Raw genomic sequence first — 18,675 nt, forward strand, 5'->3', positions numbered from 1 at the left:
TTTTTGATCTTTGTTGTGGAATGTTTATGGTTCTTTAATTTCCAGGTCAACACTTTTACTACTAGTGAATGAAAAAAATAAAGACTTCTTACTCAAAGGTATTCTGGATTATGCAATCCATGTCATAAGCTCCATGACATGTTCAACCTGGCTTTAAAAAATATAAATGCTATATAAGTAAGTATTTATTATTATTATTAGGTATCTTAGTATATATAAAATAAAGAATTTTCAGTTAGTTGAAGCTGAAATATTCTTACTTTAGTTTAAATTTTTCAGCTAGGATCATAAGATCATAGATTTTTTTTTTTTAGCTGGAAGATATCTTAGAGATCATCTAGTTTGTATCTATTCAGCCTTTTGTGAGTTATCAGAAAATGGTAGATTGTGGTCCTGAAATGATTTTAAAAAATGTATCCTAAAATGCAAATTAAGGGGCAATATGTACATAGTATGTTGAGTCACGAAAATCTCTATCATCTTCTTGTTTCTAACATATGACAGCTTTGTGACCATGGATAAGACAACTTTCTAAGATTTAAGTTATAGATGGTTTGTCAAAATTCATTAGGAATTCCTCATGTCAGGAATTTCTCACATCGATGAAGTTAGAAATCTTGACCAAAAATGGTAGAAGTCATTTTATGTTGAGTTTTTAAGAAGTATATATGATTCTATGGAAGAGGCAAGTTCTAAGAAATTTATTTGAATTTTAGTTAAGACAATTTTATTTTCCTGCTCATTGCTGCTGCACTGCTGGTCAGCTCAATGTACTTTATTTATACTGTGAGAACTTTTTTGATTTTTGATTATTCTTTTTGTCTCTGTTCTGAGCCCTCTCTTCCCACTTCTATTCTTCCATGGTCACAGAAGTTTTTAACATTCCTAGATATTATCTAGATTTTACAGCCATGGGGAATTTTTTTCATTTTCTTTTATGAATATTGATAATCTTATAGATCTGAGCTATTTTAGTAAGCCTTAACAATAGTTTCTCTCTTCCACCCTAAAAATATCCAAATTCAGGTCTCAAGTTTTAGAACCTCATTCTGTCAATTCTAAAAGTTTGAAATTTGATAAAATTAGTTTATTTTAATTAAGGATACACATATTTTTCTCTAATTTAATTCGGTTGCTAATGTAAACTCTTTTTAAAAGGATACTCAAGTTTTCCCATTCCTTCTTCAGGGCCCAAATGTATGTTTTATACTTTTTGTCAAGACAATAGACATTTATTAAAAAATTACTCTGTACAGGCACAGTACTAAATGCTGAGGGTACAAAAGAAAGTAAAAAGAAAACAATAGTTCTTCTCAGGAGATCACAATCTAATGAAAGGTTTTGAATGATTCAGAAGTAATATTTAAATTAATGAGGAAAATTATATGAAATCTGGGAATAATTAAACTATTTGTATTTATTTAAACTTTATGAGCCACATGGAAAATAATCTTAGTTCAGGCCCTCATTAATTCTAGTCTGTTGGAATCCTTACTAACTGCTAACTAATTAGAGTTGATCTAATCTTACAAGAAGATGTTTTGGGCAGAACCTGAAACAAGGTACTAAGTAGAACTAAGTTCAATGAGTTCACACCTCCCTTGAAGCTCGTTGGGCCAGAGAGCACTATGGGAGAAAACCCATAATCCCTCTCTCTCGTATCCCACAATTCCTCCCTCTTGGATAAAAGAAACAGACAGAAGCTCTCGGTCAGATTTCAGTAGAGTTACGCCAGAAGCCTTCTCTCCGAGGCAAGGCAGAATATTTTCCACTTGGCTGGCTGGTGGCAGAAGTGTTCTTCAGAGAGGAAGACGCTACAAGTCGAGATTTCACCGGAATGACATGAAGACTGGAGCTGGCTGGAGGCTGAAGAAAGCAGAGGCAGAGGCTGAAGGACCAGACCTTTGGATTTAAAGACATTTGGAGAGAGCTCTTGGAACCAAGCAGAGAGATAGGCCTCTAAGCTAACCAGGCTATATTGGAAACAATAAAAGATCTGAACTCTTATCACCAGGCTGTGTTTTGAGAAGAAAAAGATCACAACATTTTGGCGCTCAACGTGGGACTAACAGACCCCTCAGTGGATTTCAGTGGAAAAGCTCCGAACCTGATTCAAGTGGAAAAGCCTCTGATCCTGATCCAGTGGAAAAGACTCTTCAACCCAGAAATTAGAGTGAGTACAACAAAGAAATTTTGTTAAAAGAGTTAAAGTAGAATTTCAGCTAAGATGGGACAGATATTTAGAAAAGAGCCTGTTTCTGTTCAAGGAAAATGTTTAGAGAGCATTGTCAAAATTATGAAAAGCCAAGGTTTAATTATAAGTTTACAGCAAATCACTGAATTTTTACAAACTGTAAAGGACATATGTCCTTGTTTCTCTCTTGATAAGGAATTAGATCTAAATGAATGGAAATTGGTTGGAGAGGATCTTTGTCAATTCTATGATAAAAATGGGCCTAACTCAATAATTAATACATATAATGTAATACAATTGGCTATAAGAAGTTATTTAAGTGATAGAATGATGAAAAGGAAAGTACAGGAGGAAAAAGTGCCAACTTTACTAGGTGAAAAGGAGGACGAATCAGATGAGAATGGAGTTAATTACAATTCTGAGTATGATACTTCACAGCAGGAGGAATTAGGTGATTCCACATCTCATGACCCTCCCCCCGCAATTAACCCTTCATGGGTGGAACAAGGGGGAGGGAGAGAGACAGAAACACAGTCAGCTTCTCCTGTAAAGCAGAATTTGACAAGATTAGAAAAAGCATTAATTAAAGCAAAAAATGAAGGAGAAGATATATCTGATTTTATAAATGCCTATCCTGTGATTGAAGAGCTCAACTCCTCAGGTCAAAAAGAGAGAAAATACACTCCTTTTAATTTGGGAAAAATTAAAGATTTGAAAAAGGGTTGCACTCTTTATGGGGCTACATCATCTTATGTGAAGATGTTACTGGATAATTTGTCTAATGAAATCCTAACCCCGAATGACTGGAAATCCACAACGAAAACTTGTCTAGAACCGGGACAAAATTTATTGTGGCTTTCGGAGTTTCATGAATTATGTAGGATTCAAGCCCAACGCAATAGGCAAAAAGGAGCTGTTGTACAAATCACTTTTGACCAACTAGCTGGTGAAGGTCAGTATGCAGAGAGTTCAGAACAGATTTATTATCCCATAACAGTCTATGAGCAAATTTCTAAGGCTGCCATAAAAGCTTGGAATTCTCTCCCTGGACAGAAAGATGGAAATAATGCTTTCACAAAAATAGAGCAAGGTCCCAATGAACCTTTTGCAGATTTTGTGGGACGTTTACAAACAGCTGTAATAAGAACCATTGTAGACAATGCAGCAACAGAAATAATGACTAAACATTTGGCTAAGGAAAATGCCAATGAGGTTTGCAAAAGAATTATATGGGGGCTAGACAAAGATGCTCCTTTAGAGGAAATCATTAGATGCTGTGCCACAGTGGGCACAAAAGCTTATTATGCCCAGACTATGATGAACATGGAAAGACAAGGTCCTTCTTGGCTATTGTGAATTACATTTTATCAGTGTGAAGATTGTTCATCATTTTAATTGTTTTAATACATGTTTTGTATTCCAATTATTTAAAACTTTATTGCATGGTATCTTTTTAAAAAAATAGGTCCTGATTGTTCTTTGAATGTACCTTCCACGGAGTCCTACTGGATTCTTCCAAATGTAAAACCATTCAGTCCTTCTGTTGGTCGGGCTTCACATAAGGCAGTTTTACATGGAAAATTTATGTGGGTGATTGGTGGATATACTTTTAACTACAGTTCTTTTCAAATGGTCTTAAAGTAAGTTGTCTTTCTTGTATTTTACATTTAATTGTTTAGAAATAGGTTTCTATTATGTAACATGATTTTCTTTCCTATTTTGCATATTAAATTACTTCTAATGTGAATAGTTATTTTGACTATTTATCTTTTTGAGGACATAGATTAATTAGAAGGATATACATACATTTTGTTTATTTCATGATTCTCTATTTGTTTGGTATGTTTATATCAGAGTTACCAAATTATATCAGTATTTGAATTTGAGACTGAAATTTTGGGCAAAAAAACCCTGAAACTCTCAAGATATTAGGATATTTTTCTAACTTCTGAATTAAATAATTCTAGCTTTAAGTTATAATAATCTAAGATTCTAACATCAGGTATTAGATAGGGGAAGATTCAGTAAGATAATGTGTCAAATTAACGGTTATTTAGGGGGATGTAAGAACTTTCACCATAGAGAAGAAGGAAAGAATTGATTGAAAAATGTGTTATATCAAATGAAAGGAAATGGAATTCTTTTCCTTTGGAGATGAAGGGAAATAGTGTGGGGAATATTTATGTGGTCAGTAAGAATTCTAAATAAATGATACTAAGGGTCAAATAAAAAGAAACACTGAAAGTACTGGTGGAATTAATTCAAAAAATTATTAATATATTGTAAAATAAATCTGAAGGCATAAGAATATATTAACCTTGAAACAGAAAGTAAGACATAATGAAAGAAAATGAACAACCAATGAAAATAAGCATAGTTTTTGGGAAAAAAATGCCAGGGATTCATTATTTGAGTTATATTTAAAAATCAATATTAAATATTTTTATCTTAAATTTTTACATTACTTATTTAAACAAATGAATTAATTTTTCCTTTCTAGAACATTATTCGCTAGGTAGGTAATATTTGAGAAAATTAGAAAATTATAGGAATTACATTAGAAGTAATTACCAAATTCATGGACAGAAAATATCTTTTCACTACTCTGAATATCATTCAGCTATAAGTCATTTTAGTAGCTTCTAGAAGTGATAACTAGTGCCAGTTGTAGCTTGATTTATACTTTCAAGATTAGCCAATATGGATAAAAGTGACAGAACCAGGATGGAATGGGAATATTCCAAGGCAAAACTAGCCAATGAAAAATTGAAAAATGGTTGTAACATTTTGTACACTGTATCAGTGATCTGTTGAAACATTTTTTAAAAAAATGGTGTCTGTGTAAAATGTGTTAATATACAATAAATTTATTTAAAGTATATGTGATAAATTGCCCTAAAATAAAGATTAAATTGAAAATAATGACAAGATAAAATTTTTATTCTGGGGTCAGCCCCCAACTTCTTGTGGAAAAGATACTTTTCATTTCACTGACAAATAGTTAGAATTGAAAGTGATCTTAAAGATCATCTAGTCCAGTCTTTTTATTTTATAGATAGGGAAACTGAGGCTGATCGAGGTTAAATAACTTGCCCAAGTGATATAGTTGGTAAATGGCAGAGCAGGAAATTGAGCAATGGGTCCTCTGACTTGAAATCTAGGTTCTGCCTACTGTATCATCCTGATTTAAAGGTGAGAAAATATGGTACCTGGATATAAACTAGAGATTTTTCCCTGTTGCTTTAAGATCTGCCAACAATTGAGTTCAGGGTAAATCATATGCTAGCAGTCAAGAATATGAGTAAAGCACGAGGTTCCTTAAATTAAGAAAATGAATGTTATGTGCTTAGGACAATTTCATTTTCATTTTGTTCCCTATAAAAATTTCAAGCATAGAAATTTGAGTTATTCTTTTGTTATTAAATTTAATTTATTTTGGGATACAAGTGAATAAAAACAATGGATTTTTTTTAGTTAAAAACTGTTTTTTTTTTTAAATAAGTATTTGTCTATGACTGTTTCCAGAGAAAATGGAATTTTTTCCTTTGAAATATCTCTCTTCTATCTTACTTTTCCTTTATTCATTTTTAATATATTTTTATTTTGATAATAGCTTTTTAAAGTTATTTTCAAAATTTATTTTGAAATTTTTTCAAACTACATATAATTTTTACCATTTACCCTTGCAAAATCTTGTGTTCCAAATTTTTCTCCCTTCCTTTTCCCACCCCTTCCCATAGACAGCAAGTATAGGTTAAACAATATAGGTTAAACATGTGTAATTCTTTTATACATATTTCCACATTTATCATGGTGCACAAGAAAAATAAAATCAAAAAGGGAAAAATGAGAAAGAAAAAAAACAAGCAAACAACCACAAAAAGGTGAAAATACTATGCAGTCTCCATAGCCCTTTTTTTTGGATGCAAATGGTTTTCTCTATCGCAACTATATTAGAATTGGCCTGAATCACCTCAATGTTGAAGAGCCATGTACATCAGAATTGACTATTGCATAATTTTGTTCTTCCTGTGTACAATATTCTCTTTGTTCTACTCACTTCACTTAGCATCAATTCATGTAAGTCTCTCCAAGCCTTTTGGTAATCATGCTGCTGATCATTTCTTATAGAACAATAATATTCCATAACATTCACATACCATAACTTCTTCAGTCGTTCCCTAACTGATGGGTATCCACTCAGTTTCCAGTTCTTTGTCACTACAAAAAGAGCTGCTACAAACAGTTTTGCACATGTAGGTCTTTTTCTCTTTTTATGGAGATCAGTTTTTACTATGAAATTACTTTAAAAATTGCATCTAAAGTTTGCATCTTCAAGTTAAAATTTTTGATTACTTAAATGTACACTTTAAAAAGTTTTTTTTTTTTAAATAAGTATTTGTCTATGACTGTTTCCAGAGAAAATGGAATTTTTTCTTAGAAGAAATTTTCTACTTTTACTTCATTAATGATCAATACAGGAACTTATATTAATAGGTAAATTCGTTGTTACTGTTTGTTTTTATTTCTGGTGCTATTATTTTAAGTTAGTGACTCTGTACAATTGCTATATTGAGGAGGAAAGCTATTTGTTTACTAGAAAAAATCAAAAAACCTGGTTTTTGGACCTAGCCCTGCCACAATGTATAATGTTGGACAAATTTTATATCCTTTCTGGGTCTCAGGTTTTTACTTTGTAAAATTAAAGAGTTGGATTCTAAGGCCCTTTCCAATTATAATAATCTAAGATTCTAACATCAGGTATTAGATAGGGGAAGATTCAGTAAGATAATGTGTCAAATTAACGGTTATTTAGGGGGATGTAAGAACTTTCACCATAGAGAAGAAGGAAAGAATTGATTGAAAAATGTGTTATATCAAATGAAAGGAAATGGAATTCTTTTCCTTTGGAGATGAAGGGAAATAGTGTGGGGAATATTTATGTGGTCAGTAAGAATTCTAAATAAATGATACTAAGGGTCAAATAAAAAGAAACACTGAAAGTACTGGTGGAATTAATTCAAAAAATTATTAATATATTGTAAAATAAATCTGAAGGCATAAGAATATATTAACCTTGAAACAGAAAGTAAGACATAATGAAAGAAAATGAACAACCAATGAAAATAAGCATAGTTTTTGGGAAAAAAATGCCAGGGATTCATTATTTGAGTTATATTTAAAAATCAATATTAAATATTTTTATCTTAAATTTTTACATTACTTATTTAAACAAATGAATTAATTTTTCCTTTCTAGAACATTATTCGCTAGGTAGGTAATATTTGAGAAAATTAGAAAATTATAGGAATTACATTAGAAGTAATTACCAAATTCATGGACAGAAAATATCTTTTCACTACTCTGAATATCATTCAGCTATAAGTCATTTTAGTAGCTTCTAGAAGTGATAACTAGTGCCAGTTGTAGCTTGATTTATACTTTCAAGATTAGCCAATATGGATAAAAGTGACAGAACCAGGATGGAATGGGAATATTCCAAGGCAAAACTAGCCAATGAAAAATTGAAAAATGGTTGTAACATTTTGTACACTGTATCAGTGATCTGTTGAAACATTTTTTAAAAAAATGGTGTCTGTGTAAAATGTGTTAATATACAATAAATTTATTTAAAGTATATGTGATAAATTGCCCTAAAATAAAGATTAAATTGAAAATAATGACAAGATAAAATTTTTATTCTGGGGTCAGTCCCCAACTTCTTGTGGAAAAGATACTTTTCATTTCACTGACAAATAGTTAGAATTGAAAGTGATCTTAAAGATTATCTAGTCCAGTCTTTTTATTTTATAGATAGGGAAACTGAGGCTGATCGAGGTTAAATAACTTGCCCAAGTGATATAGTTGGTAAATGGCAGAGCAGGAAATTGAGCAATGGGTCCTCTGACTTGAAATCTAGGTTCTGCCTACTGTATCATCCTGATTTAAAGGTGAGAAAATATGGTACCTGGATATAAACTAGAGATTTTTCCCTGTTGCTTTAAGATCTGCCAACAATTGAGTTCAGGGTAAATCATATGCTAGCAGTCAAGAATATGAGTAAAGCACGAGGTTCCTTAAATTAAGAAAATGAATGTTATGTGCTTAGGACAATTTCATTTTCATTTTGTTCCCTATAAAAATTTCAAGCATAGAAATTTGAGTTATTCTTTTGTTATTAAATTTAATTTATTTTGGGATACAAGTGAATAAAAACAATGGATTTTTTTTAGTTAAAAACTGTTTTTTTTTTTAATACCCTTTAGTTACAATTTAGAAAGCAGCATATGGAATGTGGCACCGATATCAAGAGGACCTCTTCAGAGATATGGACACTCACTTGCTTTATATCAGGTTTGGACTACTCTTTGATTTTTAATTACTTTTTATATATGTATGATTGTATGTATGTATATAAAGTTTTCATGAAATTTAGGTATTTTAATTGGTAATAAATATTTCAGCATTCACTGGGTGTTTGGTCTCCTTAAATCATTCTGTCTATGATATAGAGCTGTCATTTTTGCAACTTAAATTCCTTGCAGATAATATAAATTCACATACTTTTACCTTTAGGCACATGTCTATATTTCATAAAACTAGACTCTGAAAAAGATAATAACTTGTTTTCCAAGTTTAAAATTTTATGAGAAAAAAAACTGTTAAGTGAGAAGTTTGTGACATCTGTTTCTCATCCTTCCTGAATAGTTCCAGGTATTTTAATTTACTTTCTTTAGTTTTCATAAAGTGAAATTCCATAGTGGAATTTTTTTCTTTCCTATAGCATAGTAAATATTTTTTTTCCATAGTTAGTTCTTCTTATTCCTGAACTCTAGATACAATTGAAGTGAATTTAGTGACAAATGTAGTTTTTTTTTTTAAAGAAGCATTTGATGCTAAATTGAATAGCTCAAACAAAAGTTAAATATCCATTAATGTTGCAAAGTAGAGTTCAGGGATCTGTTTTGCCTTTATTCCTGTTTAGCGTGTCATTTTTTACCAAAAGCTTGAAATACAATTTCCCATAATGATGGCAGAAAATTATATGAAAAGTGAAAGAGTTCTGATTCATATATTAGACATAAGAAATTTCTTTAAATCATAGCCAGTTAGAGAAGATAATATTATTCTTTGGATGTAACTAGGAATTTTCAGCCCCTCCTGTGTTTTTTTCCCTTCCGAAATTTTTAGAATTGAATAATTGGAACATGGCTTGAATGAACTAAATGAACAATGCTAGTGTTCCAGTTAGTGAATGATACTTTGTTTTTGAGTATCTGCTTCATGTAGAGTACTATCTTGGGAGCCATGAGAAGGATAACAAAAAATTAAAAAAACATGGTTCCTCAGATTCCTCAGAATACTAGTAATCCAATCCAATCCAGTCCAACTCTAACAAGAATTTATTAAGTTCCTTGTATGTACAAAGAACTATTCACTGGAATTAAACGTTTAGAGACAAAAAGGCAAAATTAAACATTATTTCAGTCCTCCAGAAGCTTATATTTCCTTGAGATGTCATGATATGGTATACAAAGTCTTATTTGTTATTTTCAACTTTCTCCCCTTGTTGGGGGAAAACTAATGGATTCTTCTCAAAGTCAATCCTGATGTTCTTCATGGTGTCCAGTTTTTTTCTTTAATTAATTAATTAATTTTTAATATGTATTACCCTATGAATTGTGTTGGGAGAGAAAAATCAGAACAGAAGGGAAAAACCATGGGAGAGAAAAAATACAAAACAGAAGTGAACATAGCATGTGTTGATTTACATTCAATCTCCATAGTTCTTTTTCTGGATGCAGATGGCATTTTCTACCCAAAGTCTATTGGGATTGCACTAGCTTACTGAACCACTGAGAAGAACCAAATCTTTCATAATTGATCATCATACATTCTTTTTTTTTATTGCCAAAATATGTTAGTGAATTTCTTTTTTAAAAAATTTTAATAGCTTTTTTATTTACAAGATATAGGCATGGGTAATTTTACAGCACTGACAATTGCCAAATCTTTTGTTCCAATTTTCCCCTCCTTCCCCCCATCCCCTCCCCCAGGTGGCAGGTTGACCAATATATGTGGAATATGTTAAAGTATAAATTAAATACAAAATAAGTATACATGTTCAGACCATTATTTTGCTGTACAAAAAGAATTGGACTCTGAAATATTGTACAATTAGCTTGTGGAGGAAATCAAAAATGCAGGCGGGCAAAAATATAGGGATTGGAAATTCAATGTAATGGTTCTTAGTCATCTCCCAGAGTTCTTTCCCTGGGTGTAGCTGGTTCAGTTCATTACTGCTCCATTGGAACTGATTTGGTTCATCTCATTGTTGAAGAGGGCCACATCCATCAGAATTGATCATCATATAGTATTGTTGTTGAAGTATATAATGGATCATCACATATTCTTGCTGTTATTATGTACAATGTATTCCTGGTTCTGCTTATTTTGCTCATCCTCAGTTCATGTACATCTTTCCAGGTCTTTCTAAAGTCAGTTTTTTTCATTACTTTTTATAGAACAATAATATTCTATTACCTTCATATACTACAGCTTATTCAGTTATTCCCCAACTGATGGGCATCTATTCATTTTCCAATTCTTTGCCACCACAAAAAGAGCTGCTACAACCTTTTTTGCACATCTTTTCCCTTCTTTATAATTTTCTTGGGATACAGACCCAATAGTGGGACTGCTGGATCAAAGAGTATGTCTTTAGGCATAGTTCCAAATTGCTCTCCAGAATGGTTGGATCATTTCACAGTTACACCAACAATGCATTAGTGTCCCATTTTTCCCCCATCCCCTCCAACTTTTGTAATTATCTTTTCCTGTCATCTTAGCCAATCTGAACTGGATGAGGTGGTACCTCAGAGTTGTTTTAATTTGCATTTTTCTAATCAATAATGATTTAGAAGACCTTTTCATATGACTATAAATGGTTTTAATTTCTTTATCTGAAAATTATTAAAATCCTTTAACCATTTATCAATTAGAGAATGGCTTGAATTCTTACAAATTTGAGTCAATTTGCTATATATTTTAAAAAAACTTTTTGTCAGAAATGCTGACTAAAGATTTTTTCCCCAGCTTTGTACTTCCCTTTTAATCTTGTTTCTGTCAGTTTTGTTTGTGCAAACCCTTTTTGATTTAATGTAATTCAGATTGTCCATTTTGCCTTTCATAATGTTCTCTAGTTCTTTTTTGTACATAAATTCTTCCTTTCTCCAGAGATCTGATAGGTAAATTATCCCTTGTTCTCCTAATTTGTTTATGGTATCATCCTTTATGCCCAAATCATGTACCCATTTTGGCTTTATTTTGGTATGAAGGATGAGATGTAGATCTATGTTGAGTTTCTGACATATTATTTTCTAATTTTCCCAGCAATTTTTGTCAAATAGTGAATTCTTATTCCAGAAGCTGGAATTTGGGGATTTATCAAATATTAGATTACTATAGGGCTTGGTTATTGTTTCATGTATATTTAATCTATTCCACTGATTCACCACTCTATTTCTTAGCCAATACCAAATGCTTTTGATGATGGCTGCTTTATATTTTTAGGTTTGTTATTGATAGGCCACCATCTTTGTATTTTTTCATTAATTCCCTTAATATTCTTGATCTTTTGTTTTTCCAGATGAATTTTGTTATTATTTTTTCTAGTTCTATAAAATACTTTTTTTAGAACTTTGATTGTTATGGCACTGGACAAATAGACCAATTTAGGCAGAATTGTCATTTTTATTATATTAGTTTGGTCTACCCATGAGCAATTGAAATTTTTCTAATTGTTTAGATTGTAATATACAGTTTTTGAAGTTTTATCTCAGCATGTTGTAACCATTCCCTTTCATTTTCTTTTAAACTATTCTTGATCAAAACTACCAATTTCTGGTCATATAGTTATACCTAATCTCTTTCTTATGTATAGCATCCCTAGTTTGGACTTCATCATTTACTTGGAGGACTTCTAGAAAGCAGTTGATGAAGATAATCTCCTAGAATTTTAGTAGACTACAAGTTCCTTAAGAGTTGATAATGTGACAAGATAGCCAAGAAATGTAATGTTATTTTAAACTGCATTAATAAAAGCATAATGTTCTATGTAAGATAGGAGATTGTCCCAGTCCTACAGCATTAAATCATGTCTTTAGTATTTTGTTCACTTTGGGTGTTGATATCACATTTTAGGAGGGACATTGACAATATTTGAGGGGTGGTAAGGGGACTTGATTCTAATTCATACAAAAATTGAAGATACTAGTGATATTTAGTTGGGTAAGAAAAAATGAATATGAAGAATTCAGAGAAACATGTGAATTCTTGCATAACCTAGTATAGAGCATATTGTATGAGAGAATACTTTACTCAGTGTTTAGGAAAAATAACATCAAAAGAATTTAGAATTTGATCAAGGCAATTGATCAATAAAACAATCCTGACTCCAGGGAAATGGTAACTGATATATCCGGTCTCAATATAGTGGCAGGAACTGTAGGTATTGAATCGTCAGACATGGGAAATTTGTTGGTTTCTTTGGTACAAGGGAAATTCTGTGAAATCAATGGAGTATTTTCATTCATTAGGAAATGATAGCAATAAAAAAGCATCTACCAAAGATGAAAAGAGTAGGTGAAAGTTGTTCATTGATATACATTTGAGTTGCTATCTCATTTACTTGCTCTTTCATATATATTGTATAAACATTGCAATCTAACAAGAGCTAGGTTCAGGAATAAGTAGGATAGATAACATGGCTGAAATGCAGCTTGGAAACAGAATATTTCTTTTATTCATCCCAAGCTTTCCCCAGAACAAAACGTGATATTTGTGACATTAATATCTTCTTAGAATGCTATGTTACTGCAAGTTATGGGCTATTAAAATTTCAGAGGAATCAAAATATCATACCATCTGAAAGATAATGTGGTCAACCAGTTTGCAAGATTACTTACAGTGACTTACAATGAACAAGAAGTGGCATAAATTGGGATCATAATTTATCTGGAAAACAAAATGGGTAAGCATTTTATTTAGTGTAGGGTATTACAGATAACCCATACAAGTTTTGTACTGGTGTCCATGGGATGTTAAGAGACCTACAGTAAGATTCCCAACACACTGAGGTTGCATGTCATAGAGAATTTGTGGCAAGGCAAATACAAGAGTCACATGCAATGAGGAGGGACAAACTATGTCCTGGAACAATGTTGGAGATGCCCACATCAATGTTATTTTGGAAACTTTAAAATTTTCAAGTATTTCAAATTCTAGAAAACTTAAGCAAATATTTTGATAGATTCAAAAGACTCTAAAGGGGGCACTTTTGATCTGTATCTTAGCTATAATGTATCATACTAAAGAAATCAAAACACATGATTTTTAAGAAAAAGAATACTGCATTTCCAACTTAGAAATAACTCAAACCAAAGTAAGAACATGAAGCCAGAGTGCCCTGATTTGGTGATGCAAAGTAAATTGAAGCTATATAATTGACTTTGAAGAATGAAAATAACTTACAGTGCCTGCTTCTTTGAGTAGCAATCTATAGTTCAAGTTGAAGTGCTGCATTTTTTATTTTAGAAAAGCATAAGAGCTACCATTGAGATGCTATTGACTTTTTATGCATTTATAGAAAAGTGTATAATATGGATTCATGCTTTTAGTTACAGCAAAAGTATTATGCAGTTTTATCTTGAATTACTTTTCTTTTAGCCAAACATTATCATTAATTCATCTATGTTACTCATAAGACCTCATTTGAGTTCAAATTATTCTGGACATGCATGGTATAGGACATTTCAGTATTAGAAAAAAAATAGAAAAAAACAAAAAAGCACATATTTTAGAGGACAAACATAAGAGGACCAGGATTACATTGGATCAATCCTGCAGTAAAAAGAATAAAGATAATGAACAAAATAACTTCATTTGTTCTGAATCTATAATAAATTAGTCTTTAATCACCATTGGAAAAAAATGCTCTCTTTGCTCAGTGATTCTAGCATCTGCTTCACAGTATTTCTCTATACTTACCCTAAACTCTGGCATTATCCCTGGTGTCTCCCCCATTCATGCTAATGCCTTTTTAAATATCTTGGTTTTTCTAATTCACCAATTTCCTTAACTCTGATCCATATTTATACTTTACTTCAGTCATCCTTAGGAATGATCACAAATTTGACATCATATTCCTCTTTGATCACAATTATTTGTCTTTCTGTCTCTCTCACTATATTAATACTCTTAGTCTTCTCTTTTTTATTCATCTTTACTCATCTGGTTCTTAATTCTTTCCAGTTCTTCCATCCCTTTATCTCATTCTAGTCTCACTTTTCTTTCTTCACAGTCTTGATTATTTAGGTTGTCAGTTCAATAAAACACTGCCCTTGATCCTTGAATTCCTTCCTTGCTTCTCTTTGCTAAGCCTTGATCACACTTATTATTCACCTTTTCTACCACTCCTTTAGAGATTTTGGAATGCTTCAGGAGGAAGACACCTAAAACACTAGGAAAGATTAGAAATCTTTATCAAGAAAATGAAAATCATGGAGGAATAGATGGTGTTTTTACATTGCTGCCCATTAAATTCAGGGGGATTAATAGATGTTAGTTAAGAAAAATGTGTCTGAGGATGTAACTCCAATTTCAGGACTATGGTTTAAAATGTATTCACAAAGTAGGAAGAAACTAGAAGAGTTCTCAGCACACTCATATGTTATTTCTGGGAAACCTCTGTGTTGTAGGAAAAGGGACAGTAAGTTGAGACGGTTTTGAATTTAACTAGCATAGAAGAAAGGCTTTAGGTAAAGTGGGGAGTTGTCCTTTATGCTCACTGATGCTTGGGAGCTGTATTGGAGGCCATGTGTAAGAATCATCAGGGATTGGGGGACTGGAAAACAGTTGAAAGAGTTTAGATGGTTATGTAGGGTGCTTTTGCTTGGGACTAGTGAAGAACTGTGATAAGTGGGAGAAACCATACAGATGGAGGAAATATGCTCCTCCACATGATGAGTAGGGATATAACCCAAGTTAAGTAATTCAGATTTTTTTTTTACTAATATTATTATATATGCAGAAAAGAGATTACTTTTATAGTGGTAAGCAGAATGGATTTTTAAACATTCTTTTTTTTAGTTCTATCTTTGCCTTTCCTTCCTCCCTTGATGTGGTAAGCAATCTGACATAGTGTACACACACACACACACACACACATATATATATATATACATGTAAAACATTTTTATATTAGTCATTTTGTACATGAAAATTTGAACACAAGAAAGAAAAAAAGAGTGAAAAATATTATGCCTTTGTTTGCATTCAGACAATATAAATTCTTTCTCTGGAGGCAGAGAAGATGCTTTATCCTGAGTCCTTTAAGATTGTGTTGGATCATTGTATTGCTGCTAATAGCTAAGGTATCCACAGTTCTTCATCATATAATGTTACTGTGTACTGTGTACAGTGTTTTCCTGGTTCTGCTCACTTCACTTTGATTCATTTCATGTAAGTCTTTCCAGGTTTTACTGAAGTCATTCTGTTTGTTATTTATTTGAGCACAATAATATTCGATCATAATCATATACCACAATTCATTCAGCTATTTCCCAAGTGAGAGCATCCCCTTGTTTCGAGTTCTTAGCCGCTATAAAAAGAGCAGCTATAAATATTTTTGCACAAATAGGTCATTTTCTTTTTTAAAAAAAGTCTTTGTGATACAGAGCTAGTAGTAGTATTGCTGGATCAAAGGGTATGCACAGTTTTGTAACCCTTTGGGCATAATTAAAAATTATGGAACAAGAGTTATTAAATTAGGGTCCATGAATTTTTTTCAAAAACCACTTTAGAGGGCATCTAGGTGGCGCAGTGGTTAGAGCACCTGCTCTGAAGTCAGGAGGACCTGAATTCAAATCTGGTCTCAGACCCTTAACACTTCCTAGCTGTGTGACCCTGGGCAAGTCACTGCAAAAAAAAAAAAAAAAAACCAAACACAAACCTTTTTAATTGTATTTCAGTGTGTGTGTGTGTACACAAATATATATTTAATGCTGTGCATTTTATTTGATGCATTTAAAAACATTTTTCCTGAGAAAATGTTCTTGGGTTTTAGATAGGCAGCTAAATATGTCCATAATAGACAAAAAGTTTAAAAGTTCCAGGATTATAGGTAAAAAAAAAAGTGAAAACATGAAGTTATTCTCTCTGAAATTTGTATGCTTTGGCACTTTAATTTGCTCCCATAGCATCAGCATATGCAGAAAAATTGCTTAGCTCTTCTTCACAGAAAAGAGTATTTAGAGAACTGGGAGAAAATAACAATAGTGAGGTATTTTGAGAGAGACCCAGAAGGATATGTTCAATGGGATAATTTTTTTAAAAGAAAAGTCAAGGCAGAAATAAATCATGGATTTTAGCAATTAGGAGATCATCAGTGAACTTTGAGAGGACAATTTTAGTTGGATAGGGATTTGGAGGACAAATTTGAAGAAATTGAAAATTGAGTACAGAAAGAATGTGATTTTTTTGGTATGTAGTTGCCAGTTAATAATCAAAGCTATTGGAATTTTCAAAGTACATTTATTATTTTGAATAGCTATGAGTTAATTAATATTTCTTTTGAGTTGCTTTAATAATTACAACAATTAAAAATTTTAAAATTGCAAAGCATGCTTTATAATAGCTGTTTAAGTCTTAGGCCCCATGTGGATACTTAAGGAATTGGCACCAGATGAGTGGTAATTCTGATTTGTGAATATTGGCTTATGCATTTAGATTTTCCTTAAGCACAAAAAAGTATGCTGAGGATAGAAAGAAAGAATCATTCAAATTTTAGCCTCAATGTGCATTTATTTAATTGTTGGTTTACAAAATATGAGAAATATATTCAGGATGATCAATAATGACAGATTTACTATAAATGAAACCAGAAGATATAAGTATATTGAATTAAATAGAAGAATTTCTCATAGACTGTTCTTAGAGAGGAAAATAAAAGTTTATAAGATTGGCTTATTTGCATGCTCAAAGAATAACAGCCAGCATTTTGTTGTAAAATTCAGGCTAGCTCCTTGGAGGGCTTCAGGGTCAGTCAGAGTCAGGATGAATTAAAGTAGTTGGTCTTTAGGGGGAGAAGTGAAGGATGTAGGCAAGCTGCCACGAGGCTCTCCAAATATCTCTCCTGGATTCTGGAGTTCAGAATCTCCAGCCTCTCTCTTCCTCCTCCTGCAGCCAAGCAACTGCCTCTCTCACCTGGCCCTCTAATCCTTGGCTATGATTATTTTAACACCAAGCATTCAGCAAGCATCAATTGTGAGAAGAGTCATTTATCTAAATATATGCTAATAGAGTCATTGTCTCACATCTAATATATAATTAGCCTTAAGTGCTTGGTTGTTTGATTCAAGCATACCTTTTTGGAGTTTCAGCCCTCTACATTTTGTGAGTTAAGACAATTAGTTTTATTATGTATTATTATGATGATCATGAAGATCATAAGTCAGAAAGTTACCGTGAAGATAATTGCAGCTCATGTTCCAACATTGGTTAAAGCATTTGAAGAAAAAGAAACCATCTTGAAGAACTTAGAAGAATACTTCAAACCAAATCCACATATATCCTATGATATTTAGTGTAATAGTGAAAAGTTGGGTAAAAAGTAGGATGCAAAAAAGTTTGGTCAGGGCAATGTGGTGCAGAGGAAAAAATGTTTTGTCCAAAATCAGAACACATGGTTCTGGTCCTGATTCTTAGCTATGTAATTTATGACTTGTATAAACTTGGACATTGTCAATAACAGCTTCATCTATAAAATGAGATGATTATATCAAAAATCAACCTTTGAATTGCCTTCCAGATTTCAATTTGTATTCTGTAATGTCCTCTTTAGTAAAAATCAATAAGTATTTAAAGTTCCTACTATTATTAGATATTGTGGTTGGTGTAGGAGAGACAAAGATAAAAATGAAGCAGTTTCCTCTCTGAAGTTCTTATATTCTATCAGGAAAGAAATGTACTCAAGTATGATATATGTAGTATACTTATAATAAGTATATATATATATATACACTACATAAGAAAATATGTAATGAAATATATTAAATTAGTGTATATGAAATATAAAATATATTGATATCAAGGAAAGTACAAGAAGAAGGGGGTTTCAGGAAAGGCTTCATGAAGATGTCAAAGTAAATAACTTTAAGAAAGACAGGATTTAGATGGGAGTATCAGGTATGATTTTTATTTGGATGACACCAGATATGGGGGATAACTAGTACAAAGACAAATGAGTGTGAGATTTAGTGCTATGTGGGAGCAATAGGAATAAGGATAATTTGGCTGAATTATATTTAGGCAAGAGGAAAAGTAGTATATAGTAAGAATGGAAAATTGATTGACTAAAACTTCGATTTGAGCAGGGTTTTGAAGCTATCAAAGTATTGTGAAGACAGAGTTGATGAAGAAGT

The 18,675-nt window shown here is 32.0% G+C and overlaps 1 protein-coding gene across 1 annotated transcript in view; it reads left to right on the forward strand.

Annotated features, from left to right (window-relative positions):
• ATRNL1 (attractin like 1) overlaps positions 1–18,675 on the forward strand; it is a 1,270,304-nt gene that overhangs the window by 80,598 nt on the left and 1,171,031 nt on the right. Inside the window, exons 6-7 of the mRNA XM_051981495.1 lie at positions 3,660–3,834; positions 8,461–8,548. Of these exons, the coding sequence (XP_051837455.1) occupies positions 3,660–3,834; positions 8,461–8,548 (263 nt within the window). The remainder of the gene's footprint in view (positions 1–3,659; positions 3,835–8,460; positions 8,549–18,675) is intronic.

This window comes from Antechinus flavipes, chromosome 2 (assembly GCF_016432865.1).
Source record: "Antechinus flavipes isolate AdamAnt ecotype Samford, QLD, Australia chromosome 2, AdamAnt_v2, whole genome shotgun sequence".
NCBI classification, from domain to species: Eukaryota; Metazoa; Chordata; class Mammalia; order Dasyuromorphia; family Dasyuridae; genus Antechinus; species Antechinus flavipes.